This window comes from Urocitellus parryii, chromosome 9 (assembly GCF_045843805.1).
Source record: "Urocitellus parryii isolate mUroPar1 chromosome 9, mUroPar1.hap1, whole genome shotgun sequence".
In the NCBI taxonomy this organism is placed as follows: Eukaryota; Metazoa; Chordata; class Mammalia; order Rodentia; family Sciuridae; genus Urocitellus; species Urocitellus parryii.
In genome coordinates this window covers 72,524,440-72,540,428 of record NC_135539.1, presented here as the reverse complement: position 1 = coordinate 72,540,428, position 15,989 = coordinate 72,524,440, and the positions used below count along the sequence as shown (strand labels likewise).

The 15,989-nt window shown below is 36.4% G+C and overlaps 1 protein-coding gene across 1 annotated transcript in view; it reads left to right on the top strand.

Moving 5' to 3' along the window:
• The window catches only part of Taf3 (TATA-box binding protein associated factor 3), a 168,550-nt gene extending 153,952 nt beyond the window's left edge, over nucleotides 1–14,598 (top strand). Inside the window, exons 5-7 of the mRNA XM_026391815.2 lie at nucleotides 7,920–8,169; nucleotides 10,970–11,076; nucleotides 12,646–14,598. Of these exons, the coding sequence (XP_026247600.2) occupies nucleotides 7,920–8,169; nucleotides 10,970–11,076; nucleotides 12,646–12,760 (472 nt within the window). The 3' untranslated portion in view covers nucleotides 12,761–14,598. The remainder of the gene's footprint in view (nucleotides 1–7,919; nucleotides 8,170–10,969; nucleotides 11,077–12,645) is intronic.
• Nucleotides 14,599–15,989: the final 1,391 nt, after the last annotated feature.

Genomic DNA, 15,989 nt, shown 5'->3' with positions numbered 1-15,989 from the left:
ATGGTATTTCAGAGAGTGATTAAAAAATGTGATCTTAGAAAAGTAAGTTATGATATAAGGAACTTTTTTTTTAATCAGTGTAGTTTTTCTCTATTGAAGGATTTCCCTATTCAGAGGATTATGTAAAATTCATGGACGTGATTACCATAGTTTTTACCTATAGTATCATTTTAGTACCATTTCAAAATGGCTGCTCACTTTTAGGGGTAATAAGTAAGCCATTGTGAGGGAACTTTTGAACTTCATGTGCAGTTTAGTAGCCAGTTATTCGGACTTTGATAATTTAGATTACTGGTTTCATAGTGTTTGCCCACAATAGCTGAATAATGAGGATCATTAAACTCCCTGTGCAGAACATATCCAAATTGTGTTTGCCTCTAACCTTGGAGGCTCTATGGGGCTGGGGAGGCCAGGATTGGCTCTTTATTGACTTGTCAAGCTGTGAGTTTGCATTACAGGCCAAGCAGCTCATGACCCATTCTATTTGTTTCACTGTTTTGTGGTGGGGAAACAGGTAAAGAAATCCTGCCTGAAGTCCCTCCTTGTGCACATCGGTATGAATAACCCCAGTGTTTACAGCAGTTAGGGTACTGTGACCAAATCCTCCAAAAGATGTAATGTTAGCAGCACGGCACCATTGTGGGACACAGCTGTGGGAGGCGGCATTGCTTTCTCTGTGAGGCACTGTACATTCAACAGAAAGCTTTGGAGGAGATTTGCTGTGCAACAAATAGCAGGGAAAAAGTGATACTTCAGGGAGAAACTTTATAGAAGCAAAACACTCTCTACAAGTATGAAACAATAAAAAGTGGCACTGGAGACATCCAGCTGGAAGCCAAAATTATATTTACAATAGTCAGATTAAGTGTTGATAGCTTTTCTCACCAGGGGTGAGAAACTGTATTATGTTATAGTGCTACGTATTTTTATATAATACTAATAAAAAAATAATTAAAAGATTGCCTTTAAAATTATGTTCAATTACCACAAGTCACTGAGAAAGTAAAATCAAAATAGTTCAATCTCTAGTGAACTTTCTCTTAAACATCCAGAGTTAAGAAATATGGCTCATTTTAGTGCCTGTATTGTACAGTGAATCCCTTGAAAAGGGATAGTTTGGCTTATCAACACTGATCACCCACTTCAGTTTTTTCCTTTTATTACTCACACTTGAGTGAGAACTATATATGAATGTATAACCCCCCACCCCCTTAAAGACTGCACCACCTCCCATATCACACCCAGGACCCAGCACAGAACACATGAACCTTCTAGGACAGACCACACCCAACCCTTAGCAATATCTAAGGCCTGTTCAAGTGGATTTTAATTATGTAAAAACAATGGCATTGTTACATGTATTCTCTTTCTGTGTCCCTCCCTTGACCCTTTTGTTTTTGATTGCTATTAATGAGGATGCCATCAATTTAGGTATACTGAATTGTACAGCCATTTTATTTAGCTTAGGGATTTTATGCTCATTCTTGTTTGCTTTTTTTTTTCCTTATAAAACTTATATTCTGGGCTGGGGATGTGGCTCAAGCGGTAGCGCATGCGTGCGACCCGGGTTCGATCCTCAGCACCACATACCAACAAAGATGTTGTGTCCGCCGAGAACTAAAAAAAAAATAAATATTAAAAAAATTCTCTCTCTCTCTCCTCTCTCACTCTCTCTTTAAAAAAAAAAAAGTAAATAAATAAATAAAGTTATTGTGTCCAACTAAAAAAAATATTTAAAAAAAAATAAAACTTATATTCTATTATACCTATTATCCACAACTCTTTTTTGGGATTAACATATCACACATACATATGCATATGTATGTATGTGCATGCGTGTGTGTATGTTTTCTTTGTGTGTCTTTGTGTGTGTGCGTGTGTCACCACTTCAAATAACAAGATGCCATTTTGGACATAATGTTTACCCAATACTCTGTTTAAGGGTTTTTTAGATTACAGTCATTTTAATTTATTATTATTATTTTGCAGTAATAAACTGAGTTACAAATGTTACTGTTTATCCTGTATCTTTGCATAATTATCTAAGTATTTCCTCAGGATAAATTTCTATAAGTAGAATTTTTGGTCAAGCGCTTATACATTTTTGCCAGGTATGGTAGCACACACCTGTAATCTCAGTGGCTTAGGAGGCTAAGACAGGAGGATCATGAGTTCAAAGCCAGCCTCAGCAAAAGCAAGGCACTCAGCAACTCGGTGAGACCCTGTCTCTAAATAAAATACAAAATAAGGATGGGGATGTGGCTCAGTGGTCAAGTGCCCCTGAGTTCAGTCCCCTATACTCATAAAAGAAAGAGCTTATACATTTTTAAAGTGTCATAATCATTCAGAAATTCCATCCAACCACCTTCGCATTCCCCCAGTTTGACAGAACCAAGTGTTGTTCATTTTTTTTAATCTTTATTTTTTAAAGGCATTTTATTGTTGTATGTGTCTTTGATCACCATACAGAACATATTTTCCCGCCTATTGCTAATTGTTGTTGCTTTTTTAATTCTATTTTACCTTTGCCCCTTTGTTCATGTTTGAATGTTAGGTTTTGGGTTTTTTTTTTTTTTTAAGAATTCTTTATATAAGTAAGAATTGAACCTTGTTCATATATTTTGCAGATTATTTTCTTCATTTTTTTTTGCCTTTTAACTTTGCTTATTGGTATTTTATGCCATATAAAACAGTTGTGCATTCAAGTCAGTTTTTGAAAAACCTATGATTTAAAAAATCTTTATGGTTTTTGCTTGTAGTGAGGTGCTTACATAATCTTTTCCTGCCCCAAGATTAAAAACATCTCCATTTGCTTAGTTTTGAAGGGGTCTTCTTATTGTTTTGCTTCACCTAACCTTAAAACTTTCTTGGATTTTTGTCTTTTGAGAATGTAATTTGAAGGTTTTCCCCCTAATTTTATATATATATATATATGAGAGATCACCTTATCCAGCGCAATAGCTAACAAATAGTAAAGTCGAAACAAAATGGGAAATGAGCATGGATATAATGAAAGTATATTATTTGCATGTACAAATATGCCTTTATTCTGTATCATTAAAATGCAGTAATTGAGTGTGTGTGTGTGTGTGTGTGTGTGTGTGTGTGTATCAATCCTGTTGTCTCCCTTGTATCTCTTTTTGTTGTTATATAATTGTTAGTGGGCAAATGATATATCCAAAGTAGTGGGCTGGAGTCGTGGCTCAGTGGTAGAGCACTTGCCTGGCATGTGTGAGGCACTGGGTTCAATTCTCAGCACTGCATATAAATAAATAAAAAAGGTTCATCAACAAATTTTTTTAAATGATATATCCATAGTAGTAGGCAAAACTGGGTATGGTGGATCATGCTTGTAGTCTTGTGAGAGGGGAGGATCACTTCAGCTCAGGAGTTCAAATCCAACCTGGACATCTGGGGAGACCCTATTTCAAATTGCTAGACAGATGAATGAATTTTAGTGTAACTGAATAGGAGAAGCTTGTTATGTGATTTCAAATTGCAATTAATTTTAAAAATACTACCATTTGTTGCATTTTAGTGAGGTATCAGAGATGAATTTACGCTATTATCTAAAAAGGATTTTAAAATACTCCTCCTTTTTCCATTTATATATGCATGCACTAAAGAATATTTGCAAAAATATACAATATTGCCAGTCTTCACAAAATTTTTTTCTCCTTGAAAATATAATCATTTTCATACATAACAAAAATAAGATGTTATCTGATAATGTGTAATGGTTCATTTTTGTTACTTTTATCTGTCTCATTTGTTGTTGTTGCAATCCTGGGGATCAAAACTAGGGCCTCACACACATGAGGCAAGCACTTTCAGTGAATTACATCCCTACACTGTTATTTTTAGACGAATTATTAAAGAAATATTTTTAAATTTCTTTATAATGTTTAATATGGCAAATATTGAAAAGTACAGTGCACATTTTAAAAGCTTCTTAATTTTGAAGAATGTAAAGAGACTTTAGGGCCAAAATACTTAGGATTTCTCCTTTGTGTTCTTTTAGTAAGGGACTTCAGGTGGCAAGTCCTTAGCTTCCACCCCCTTGTTTCTGAAATATGTTTTCAAAGACAACTTATTTTTCTTTAGCAAATTGAAGATTTTATTCCACTGTCTAATAGATTTCATTATGGCTGGTTGAGAAGTCACCTATCATCTGTTTGTTCTTTCACAGTAATTTTTATCCCCCTTTGACTGCTATTCAGATTTTTCTGGTCAGTAAAGTTTTATAGCTTTGTTTTGTTATGCCTTTATATAGGTGTTATTTTATTTATCTTGCCTGGGTTTTGTTGAGCTTCTTAAATCTGCAGATTAGTATCTTTCATCAGTTCTGTAAAAGTTTTAGATATTCTTTGTTAACATTTGTCTCTGCCCCATTTTTCCTGCAGAGGTGTGATCAAACATGTATTAATTAGATCTTTCTGTTGTATTATCTTTGCTTCTCCAGGTTATACTCTAGAAAGTTTCTTGTGTTCTACTACTCAGTTTATAATTCTGTTTTTATTTCTAATCTACTTTTAAATCTACCAAATGAGTTTTAAATCTGTTACTGTAGTTTTTCATTCCTAAGTCTGTGTGGGCCTTTTCAAATTTGCTGGGTTACTCATCATAACTTTCTGCCACCTGCAGATATTTTCAAGCTTTGACTTTTTTTTCTTAACATTTAAGCAGAGTTATTTTAAAATTGTTAATTCTATTAACTGTGGTCTTTATATAAGTCTCTGTTTACTGGCTGTTATATCTCCTTGTTCTCCCTGATGTTTCCTCACATCCATATGTGTCTGATTTTCTTTATTTATGTATTGCTTTTTTTCTTAAATATTTACCTGTATTAATAATATGAGGCCTATATTTTAACTAAATTCCTTTCAGGATGATTGGTGCTGGGTACTTTTATGCATTATAAATCCAGATTACTTTAAATATAAAATCCTAGAACATGAGAGGTGTACATTAGATTCTGATTCATTCTCACCTTGTTTCATAGCCCTTTGGACACCCTTAATATGAATAAAGATTTCTGGTAGACTTTCTACTTTTTACAGGTCCTGGGCTTTGATATATCTTCTTTATCAAAACAAAAATTATATTTGCCTAATGTGTAAATTCCCTCAGGACAGAAACATCTGTTCTGATCTCTCTGGGTTCTTGCTTTTCCCTTTAGTTTTGATTCCAGAATCCATGTATTAAACTATTATGGATAAGAGCATTCAGAAAAAGTATGTTTTAGAATTTTAGAGAATTCCTCCCCTCTAGACATAAATGCATAGCAATAACTTTGCATTCCTATTTTGTATGTAAGGCAAACCTTATTAGCAAGCACTGAGAGGCAGTGTAGGATACCTGTTAAGGTCAGACAACCTAGTTTAAATCCTGCCTTTTCACATAGTAATCTATATAAATTTATTTACTCTCTCTGCCTTTGTTTCTCATATGCACAAAAAGAATAATAGCTTACCTTATTTATCATGAGTATCAAATGAGGTAAAGCAAGTAAACATTTAGCACAGTGCCTAGCCCAGAATTGGCTTTCTGGTGGTTAGAGAATCTGGGCACATAGTAAATGCTCAGTAAATATTCACTATTAATTATATTATGCATTTATCAAGTGTCTCCTGCAAAACAGACCTGTTAAGTTATCTTAGCCTTAGCCCCATCCAAATTAGGAAGGTAATCATACTTGTAGGAAATAAGCAGGAAGCAATTAGACAGCAATAATTGAGGGTTTTGTTGGTGGTGGTATTATTTGGATGTTAAGGATTAAACACAGAGCCTCAAGCATGCCAGTCACATGCTCTACCACTGAGCTGCACCTCCAGCTCTAGTAATTGGTTATTTACTTAAATAATGGTGGACTTACTGGAATGATTTAATATTTAAAGTCTTTACCTATATTGAAATTCTCTCTACATCCCTCTGAGGCAACTGTTTATTTTCACTTTGAAAAAAAAAAAGCAGGGAGGGCCTTGGAAGTTGTTTTAGTTAGCAGAGAGGAAAAGTTTATTTTGACTCACAGTTTCAGAGGTTCAGTCCATGGTTGGCTGACTTCATAGCTCTGGGCCCAAGATAAGGCCCATATCATGGCAGAAGGATGTGGCAGAAGAAAGCCAGGACATGACAGGAAGCAGAGAGAGAGCTCCACTCACCAGGAACAAAATAAAGGCACACCCCCAGTGGCCTGCTTCCTCCAACCACACCCTGTCTGCCTACAGTTACCACCCAGTTAATCCATTATCAGTGGCTTAATCCACACTCAAGTTACAGCTCTTAGAACCTAATTATTTCACCTCTGAACATACCTGGATCATCTCACACCTGAACTTTTGGGGAACACTATATCTTAAGTGTGGAATAACAGTGAGAGATTAGTGCAGTGGCTTTGTTTGTTTGACTATTTGACTATTTTTGTGGTGCTGAGGGATGAAAACCAGGGCCTTACACATGCTAAGCAGGTGCTTTGCCACTGAGCTACATATAGTTATTCCTGTTTTGTGTTGTTTTGTGTGGTGGTACTAGGGATTGAACCCAGGAGCACTTTACTACTGAGCCATATCCCCAGCCCATTTTATTTTTTATTTTAAGACAAGGTCTCAGTAAGTTGCTTAGGGCCTTGCTGAGTCACTGAGACTAGCCTCAAATTTGTGATCCTCCTGCCTCAGCCTCCAGAGTTACTTGAATTACAGGCATGCACCACTGCACCCAGTGTTACAGTCATTTTAGAAAGCAGCTTAGTGATGGTGAGGAGTGGCAGTTTGTGGCCCAGCAACTTTATTTCTTGAGGTAAAGCTTAGGGAAATTCTTAAGCATAATTACAAGCTAACATGTAACATTTACAAGTGAATATGTTCTACCTTTAGTAGGATGGTAGACCAAAAAAAAAGTCAGCTTTTTCATACCATGGAATATTATATAGTAATTTAAATAAATAAATCATATAGATCTATGTATATCAACATGTATTAATTAAGAGACATGAGTAAGTGGGAGCTAGGTGTGAAGGTGCATGCCTACAATCCCAGCTGCTCAGGAGGCTGAGGCAAGAAGATCACAAGTTGAAGACCAGCCTGAGCAACTTAACAAGGCCCTGTCTCAAAATTTAAAAAGGGCTTGATAGAGCATCCCTGGGTTTGATTCCCCAGAATTGCAAAAAATTAAAATTAAAAAACTTAAGTGGGAGGGCTGGGGCTGTAGCTCAGTGGTAGAGCACCTACCTCGCACACGTGAGGCACTGGGTTCAATCCTCAGCACCACATAAAAATAAATATATTGTGTCCATCTACAACTAAAAAATATTAAAACTAAGTGGGAAAAACTGGTTACCAAAGGATAAATATAGTGAAGTGCTGTTTCCATATACCTTAAAACACATCAAATATAACACTGTGAATTGTTTCTGGATATCTACAAAGGCAGAATTACAAAGAACAAAAATTTAAAAACACACCTGAGGAGGAGTGACTACAGGAGGACAGAGGGAGACTCATCTGAAACAAACTTAAGGCCAGGAATGTTCTCAAAGAGGCATGTCACTCACAGTTGCCTTCACTGACCACAAGGGTTACATTGCCAAACCTGAAGCCAACAGAGAGTGTATGGTTCAGCCACAGGAAACGACAATCCACCTATTATATTTCGATGAAAAAGCCATGTGTATTGTGTACAAAAAAAAAAAAAAACCTGAATAATGAACCATTGGGGGACAATTTAGGAAGATAAAAATCAGTCTGAACAAGTTGAGGTAAATTGATAAAGGCCTTGAAATCTGAGTTTTTTAACTGTCTCTGGACTCCTAAAAACATATTTTGCTACTAAAGGAAGAAAGTTACTTTGTGATAATTTTTTTTAAATATGTGGTTTGATTTAATTATCCCATTTTGATTTTTTATTTTCTCTTTTGTCAACAGTGTCATCAGCAAAGTGGTTCCAGCCCCCGAGGCTAAGCCAGCCCCTTCTCTGAATAGACCTAAAACCCCACCACCAAACCCAGCCCCTGTACCTGTGCATGTCAGCCCTACGCCCCTACCATTGCCACTCCTGGCCCAAGCCACAGCGTGCCCAGCTCTGATGCCATCTCCATCCCCTGCCATCTCTGGAGCAGGAAGCTCCAAAGCCCCTGTGCGAAGTGTGGTGACTGAGACGGTCAGCACCTATGTGGTATGTATGTGTACTTCATTTTCATAGTAGTGAAGAGAGCATTACTTGAGAACCTGTCATGAGTGATATGTATATGTCATCATTGAATCTTGGAGGCAACTCTTCAGGACCAGAAAAGTATTTTCATTGCATTTTTGAGCTTTTGGTTAAAAAGCATTATGTTTGCATATTCAGTCTCCATGAATAATTTCAAAGTATTGTTTTTCATTCCTTTGTATTATTTTGGAATATGACCATATTCCTATATACAGTAATCTCAATGTGGAAATTATATAGATGAATAATGAAATTTAAATTCCATGTTGAATTTCTTGATCAAACAATTAAATTATTCACTTAAGAATATAATTTATGTAATATACATAGATTTCATGAGCCAGCTGGTATTTCTGAGTTACAGCACTAATTATATTTTATTGGCAAGATCCAGAATATTAAATGGAAATGAACTTTTTAAGACACAGAGCTTCCTGAGTATCCAGGAAGCTTTAGATGTAAAACCCACCATGTTGAATGAATCCACATTGTCCCAGGATTCTTTTTAGGTGTTTTCCCCATACTCAACAGTATCAGATTTTATTCAAACCCTTAATCCAATCTAGTAATAAAGTATTTATGAAGTTAAATTCTTAGAACTAGAGATGTAGCTCAGAGGTCAATTGCCTGCCTCACTTGTCCCTAGGTTCAATCCAGTACCGCCAAAAAAAAAAAAAGAGAGAAGTTAAAAAAATGGAAATAAGATAAGTTTTGTGGGCACTGTAGAGTACACACACACACAATAAATGTTTTTGATGGATTGAAGCATTGACATTGTATGGCTCCAGCTATGGAGGCTGGGATGCATAGCCTAATGATGGATGGCATTGTGGGAAGTGGTCGGGGGACTCATAGCATCTCTTGCTATGAACCATGAAACATTACATGCTTCAAGGAGTTAAGGTAATTTCAGCAAATCATTAAATATTTGAAACTCTCCAATGAAACAAAGAAATATAAAAAAGAAAATATTAACTATATTCAGAGAGAATACAGTATGAAAAATTTATGTAAGTATTGCCAATTCAAGACAAAATAGAACATGTGATATAAAAAAAATTGTGATCATCAGATTAAGTAATTCAAGGACCAATTGCTATAGGTATTTAATCAAGGCAACATCATTCCACGTGTATTGATTGGGAAAGATTTTATACTTGATATCCTCAACCTCCATTTGTTTATAGTGGATGTTTGAGCTACTCTGTGGAGATGGGTCTGATTGGAATAGATAGTGTGGTTCAAAAGCCTTCTAACTCCTATAGAGACACTTTGTAGACAGAATGTGTGATTAGGGCAAAAAGGCTGATTTTGTTACTGCCTAATAGTATGATGTTAGAGATGTTACCTAAATTCCGATAGTTTTGGTTTTTTCATTCTTAACTTATCCAAAGCTTGTTTTACAACGATTAAACAAAGTAGTAGTATACATTTGAAAGAACTTAGTAAACTGTGAAGTAATAGATGTAATTATGGATGCTATGCTAAATTTCTTATGTAGCACAGTCTCAGCTTGATGATTGCAAGAAAGGCCAATCAACAGCAGGACTGGCCATGCACGAGAGCTTGAGGGCCTAGGATGCTAGAGCAGTGTCAGCCACTGGAGAGCTGGTGTAGGGTGTCTGTGGATTCTCTCCCTGATAGTTTCCCCTGAAATTAAAGAGGGCTAGGTCAGAGCTACTTACAAGTTTCTTTAGGAAGTTTTTATATCAGTGTAATTGGCCTTCTAGAGATTTAAAAAAAAAAATAGTTGAATTTAGCTGGGTGCAATGTCACAGTCCTGTAATTCTGATGACTCAGCAGGTTGAGGCAGGAGGATCCCAAATTCAAGGCCAGTCTCAGCAATTTAGCGAGGCCCTAAGCAACTTAAAGAGACCCTGTCTCAAAATTAAAAATTAAAAAATGGGATGAAGATATGGCTTGGTGATCAGGTGCCCCTGGGTTCAATCCCCAGCACAATAAATAAATAAATACAGGATTTTAAGATTTAGCTTTTACTTATTGCCTTTATGCCCATATTGTAGAAGTATTTTCCCCAGATTCATTTTGATAATGTGAAATTTGAGGAAGTAGTAAAATTAAGGACGCTTCCTATTTAGAATGCTAAATTAATAAAGTAAATTAGGACCTTCAATATGTATAGCAAAATCATGTTTAAATGTGTAGCTCTTTGGCCTCCTGAGCCCCTTATTTATTTCATTTGCCCTTTAGTTGATTGTACTTTTCTAAAAATGTCATAAAGGGAATGGAAAGTTACTTAGTAACCACTCTTTTATATCCTTGATCTTATCATCTAGTTCAGGGGAAGGGTTTGGCTAATGAGTAATAAGGGGACACCTGCACATGGGCCGTATATATTAATCCCATGCTTAGGAATGTGATTGGGGAAACTACACACAGTTGAGCTCTGTAGGTTTCAAAAATATTGTTACTGCCATAAAGACCCTAATTGTTAAAAATTTGTGGTAAAGGGTTTTTTTTCAGATGAAGATTACAGGTCATATGCTCATAGATACTATATAAATACTTTGTTTCTTTATGACTCAGAAAACAGAGTTTAGGATATTCATTAGAAATTGATCACTTAGCTATTTTCTTTTTCACACAATTCCAGAACACTGATGATCATGATCATGGCTTTGGAAAGTGCTAATTTGTCAGCTTATTAGGCTTACAAGGATAATGTCATAATTCTTATCTGGTCTCTTTTCGGTTCTTCTTCCCCACTCCCTGTCTTTGTTCCTTTCCCTTGTGATAACGTCAGATCCGAGACGAGTGGGGCAATCAGATCTGGATCTGTCCTGGGTGTAACAAACCTGACGATGGGAGTCCGATGATCGGCTGTGATGACTGTGACGACTGGTACCACTGGTGAGTGTCTCAGAGCACCTCCAGCCACACTTGGTGGCTGCTGTTTAGTCAGGACAGCACAGGACACTCCTGAGAAGTGTTTTGCAGAGTAGCTTAGTGCCTTCAGGCCACCCTCAGAGCAGTACTTAAAGTAAAATCATGGAGCACAGAAAATGATATGAAGTTCAAAAACCAAGAGTACTATTGTTATTCAGCCTCAATTCTGGGTATTTTGCTTATCTGTCCTTTTTGTGAAAGTAAATTCGAGGAGAAACACCATGCGTTTCTCCATCAGCCAGGAAGGATAGTGGTGTGGAGGACAGTAACTGCTATGACTTCTGCCATGACTTTTATGAAACCTCAGATGCAGGGTCTTCTGGCCAATCATCTGTGGTTTTCTATTATTGGAGCTTTCATGGTCATCCTAGGGTTGCAGCTCTCTGTAGTTTGTGACTGAACTAAGAAAGAAGGTATGTGGAGATTTCTTAAGAAATTATGATTCCATAGAAGATCTTGAAGAGATGAAGAGGGCTGGTGTTTTTCAGAGTGTAAAGTGATTTTTGGAATATAAAGAATTTTTTTGGAGTGAATTCCTTAGAAGTTTGTAACTGACTTATGCTCCTGAACTATAAAACATGAATATGTGGGCTTAGGAGTAGTTTTTCTTAGTGAATAAACAAGTAACAAATGCTGTGAGGGAAAAAAAATGAGAGGAAGCCAAGTGTGGGTGGGTGCACACCTATACTCCCAGTGAGGCTACAATAGTAGCATCACAAGGTCCAGGCCAGCCTCAGAAATTTAGTAAAATCCTTTCTCAAAATAAAAAGGGCTGGGCATATGGTTCAGTGTACAAGATTCTGTGTTCAATCCTCAGTACCACAAAAAAAAAAAATGAAAAATAAAAAATAAAATGTAAGGAGACATGGTGTTTCCCTTTCCTTCCTCTCCACTAATGTTCTGTAAGAGCTACGGTACCTGAAAAATCCCATTAAAAGGTGACCCCTTAGTAAACTTGGTACAAACTGGAGAAATAAAGACAGCTTATGTGTTTTTTAAACCTCAAAACTGAAGAAATGTGACCAAAATATTTACAATCTTCTTAATTTATCTTTGAGGTATCAGATTTTAAAAGATGTCTGTTCAGTTATGATGTATTATATCTATAAAATAAAAACAAAGCCACTGCTCAGAAGAATTACACTATTCCTGGCTGAAAGAATGAACAAACTGGGCTGGGGATGTGGCTCAAGCGGTAGCGCGCTCGCCTGGCATGCGTGCGGCCCGGGTTCGATTCTCAGCACCAATACAAACAAAGATGTTGTGTCCACCGATAACTAAAAAATAAATATTAAAATTTAAAAGAAAAAAGAAAAAAGAATGAACAAACTAATTAAGCCCTCCATTGGGGCCTATAAAAGAGGCACTATAAAGTATAATCAAGTGCCCAACAATAGTGCTGCATAAATTCAAGCCATTTGACTTTGATTTCTGGTAAATATTTCATAGATTTAAAGAATTATTATAAAACGTTGAAAGAAAAAGAATAAGCATATATAAAACTTGTTTCTTTGGATGTGTCTTTAACATCAGGCCCTGTGTGGGAATAATGGCTGCACCGCCAGAAGAAATGCAGTGGTTCTGCCCCAAGTGTGCCAACAAGAAGAAGGACAAAAAGCACAAGAAGAGGAAGCACCGAGCACACTGACCTCTCCATGTGGACTGGACCAAGCAGTGTCAGCTCAGGCTTTGTCCCTGGCATCTCTGGAGGGGAGCTGGCGCAGTTCCGCATCACGTGCCCCAGTCTCCGTAGACAGTGAATCTGGGAAGACTGAGGACAGCAACGCGCCATCCACTCTTGATCTTCCCTTCTGAACACACTGGCCTGTGGTTCGGTGGTGGTGTGGCAGGAAGAACTCTACAGTAGAAGCGTGGCCTCAGGGCTGCCACCTCCATTTTTCTATTACCAGTGACAAGTATTATTAATAAAAAGACCATACATCTTCCCTTTTGATTTCCTTCATTCTCTCCAGGGCCTTTTCATTAAGGTATTAGACGAGAAGATAATGTGTAAACTGCCTTGACTGTAATTTAAGGATGATATCATTAGTCTATATACAGTTTTCAACTTCTCTCCCTCTATAGTAAGATAATCAGAATAACATAAAAGAAAACTCCAGTTGGAGTACTGGTAAATATTTTTGTGATGAGAATATATGAAGCTTCCCCCAACCCCATTTTTAGTACTAACATGTAAAATGTTCAGGCTTTTGTGAAATACCTTATATTTTTTAAGAAAAAGGTTTCTATCATGTCCTGTTTGCTTCTGCGCAAATTATTTTTGTTTAACGTATTTTATATCTCTGTTGCATTCTAATTTTGCCCTTTAAACTGCCGGAGTCACTTCTCACTGCTTGTACATTTCACCAACTTGTATAAAAAACTCTTCATACTAAAAAATTTCCCTTAATGTAAATAATAAATATTTATGAAGTAGTTATTTTTTAAATTTTTATCGTGTTTAATTCTGGCTTTCTCTGAAATCCACTGTGATTTCAGCCATGTCTGTAATTACTGCTGTATATAAATAAGCAAAGAGACTAGAGAAAAAGAGCCATAGTTCAGAGTAATTTACCTTGAGTTGAATGGACCCGTGCAGTGCCCAAAACATTGTGGGGGAAAAAGGACCCTAGCAGTTGGAAGGAAAACAAAGCAATTTAAATCTAGAGTTTATGATTTGAAATTGTTTTGTTTGTTACCTGTTTTGGTTTTGTAAATTTCTTTGATATTAAAAGGACATGTAGGTTCCATGAAAGTAAAAAAAAAAAAAAAAATACTGTAGCATTTTGTGTTTATATTGTTTTATTTCTACAAATTTGTTCATTGATATTGTGCTTTAAGGCTGAAATGAAGTATATTATGAATTTTTTTTAAAAGAAATCTCATCAAATTTCAGGGTATCACAAAACTTTATTATATTACTATACTGCCCACTATTTATTATATGTTATAGATATCTGAAAGGTAAACCAAATATTTTATTTTTAATGTAAAAACATCAAATTTAACTTTATCAGCATATTTTAGCAACTTTGAAATAAATATGGACTTTTACTTGATTTTGAAATAATCCCAATTTGGGCCGTGTAATGGATATCTTGAATATTAGATATGGGCTTTGAACCTAATACAAATATATTAATAGAAAATGTGATTTTTTTATTGCCAAATCAATTGATATTAATGTGTGAATTAGTCATATTTTAAAACATTATGTGATTACAGAAATGTGGTTTTTCTGCCATGAATGTTAAACTGCAAATCAGTGGAAATGGAGTAGACCTTTTAAGAGTGCAGGATATCATTACCCTCCTTGTTCTAGAGGCCAGAATTTTTCTATCCCTTAAAAACAACAAAGCATCTATGTTGAGATATGTGTTTTTTGTTTTATTAATTTGAGATCATTCTAAATACTTTATACAGTATTTTCACATGCACAAATATACCCATTAGTGCTTTTTGGAGAAGGATGAGGGGTGGGGGAAGTGCGAAATAAAGATTATTGGCTATTTCATAGTTTGCTTTTCCATTTTCTTTATTTAGGATTTAGTTCCTTGAGGCATGGTCAGTGGGTCTAAAGTTGCCACGTTTAAGTGAGCAGGTCATGCTACTGAAATAATAACGGAGGTGCCTAGATAGAACTTTTCCCCCAATCCTACTGTCTGAGAGACTTCAGCCCGCACTACATTTAAGGAATTTCAATCAGTTTGTTGTCCCTTGCTATTTCATGGTTGCTTTCCTAAATCCAGTTCATGATTTTATAAATGGTCTTTGCAATAATAAAACCAAAGAATCATTTTCAGGGGGCTGGATGGCTCAAGGGATTAGTAATGGAATACAGAGCCTTTCACCTCTAGGTCAGTGAGTCGAATCCAGTCCAGGTCACTAGAGACCAAAAGTTGTCACCATCTTATGACTGTTCAGTGGCCTGTGTGAAATGAACTGGTGGTCTCAGTCTCTACTGGATGGCTGTCTGTGACACCAACCAAAGGAAGTTCAAGAAACTGACAAAAAGAAATGTGGATTAGAAAATAAAACATCTGTGTAACAAAGAAAAGTTAGAAAGTCGGTCATAGTCGATCTCCAGAAAGGAATAAAGAAGAAAAAGAGAGCAACTTATACATCACAAACATTACAGTGAGAATGGAGATTGCTTTACTTTCCTTAAATAAAGTCCAACAAAACAGGAAAAGAAAAGGCCTGTATTGGCTGAGAGAGGACAGGAATAAACTAGGGTGCATGACTTGATCATGGGAAAAACTGTAGGAAGCCGGAACAATTAGTAAAAACGGGTTTAACTTTTGAGGGAGAAGAAAGGCTCAAGCAGCAGGAATGGGAGGAGCCTCTGTGGCATGACAGAACTAGATGCGGAGGAATGAGAGGTATTTCCCTTTGGAGGGTTAAAGGTTTCCCCGTTGTGAGTAAAATGTGACCTGTTTTCATTTATCAGAGCACTGTCATTTTAGTGGCATCCATACTTCATAAAGAGAGGCAGACAGGAAAAGAGCTTACCTGGCTAGTGATTTTATTGGAGGTGATGTTATTTAAGAAATAGACACTCACAGGAAACTGAGCTGCTCCTCTGGTGCGATAATCTGCCTTTGGGGCCAGGTGTAACTGGCAAAGCAGAATTTCTGTAGCCAACAAGGTGTTTCTCTTCCAAAGGTGTCTGGCGTTAAGTACAGTGTGGATCTTTATCCTCCGTCTGATGTGTGGTTCCAAATGTCCTGAAGAAAATCAGAGGCTATCAGAGTATTCTGACTTTGTCGGGCTTTTTTCAAGAGATAAAATATAGTGCATTACTGTGTCACCTAAACCACTTTTGTTCTCCTTTCAATAGGATGATTAAACAAAGACCTACTAACCAAATTAAAGTA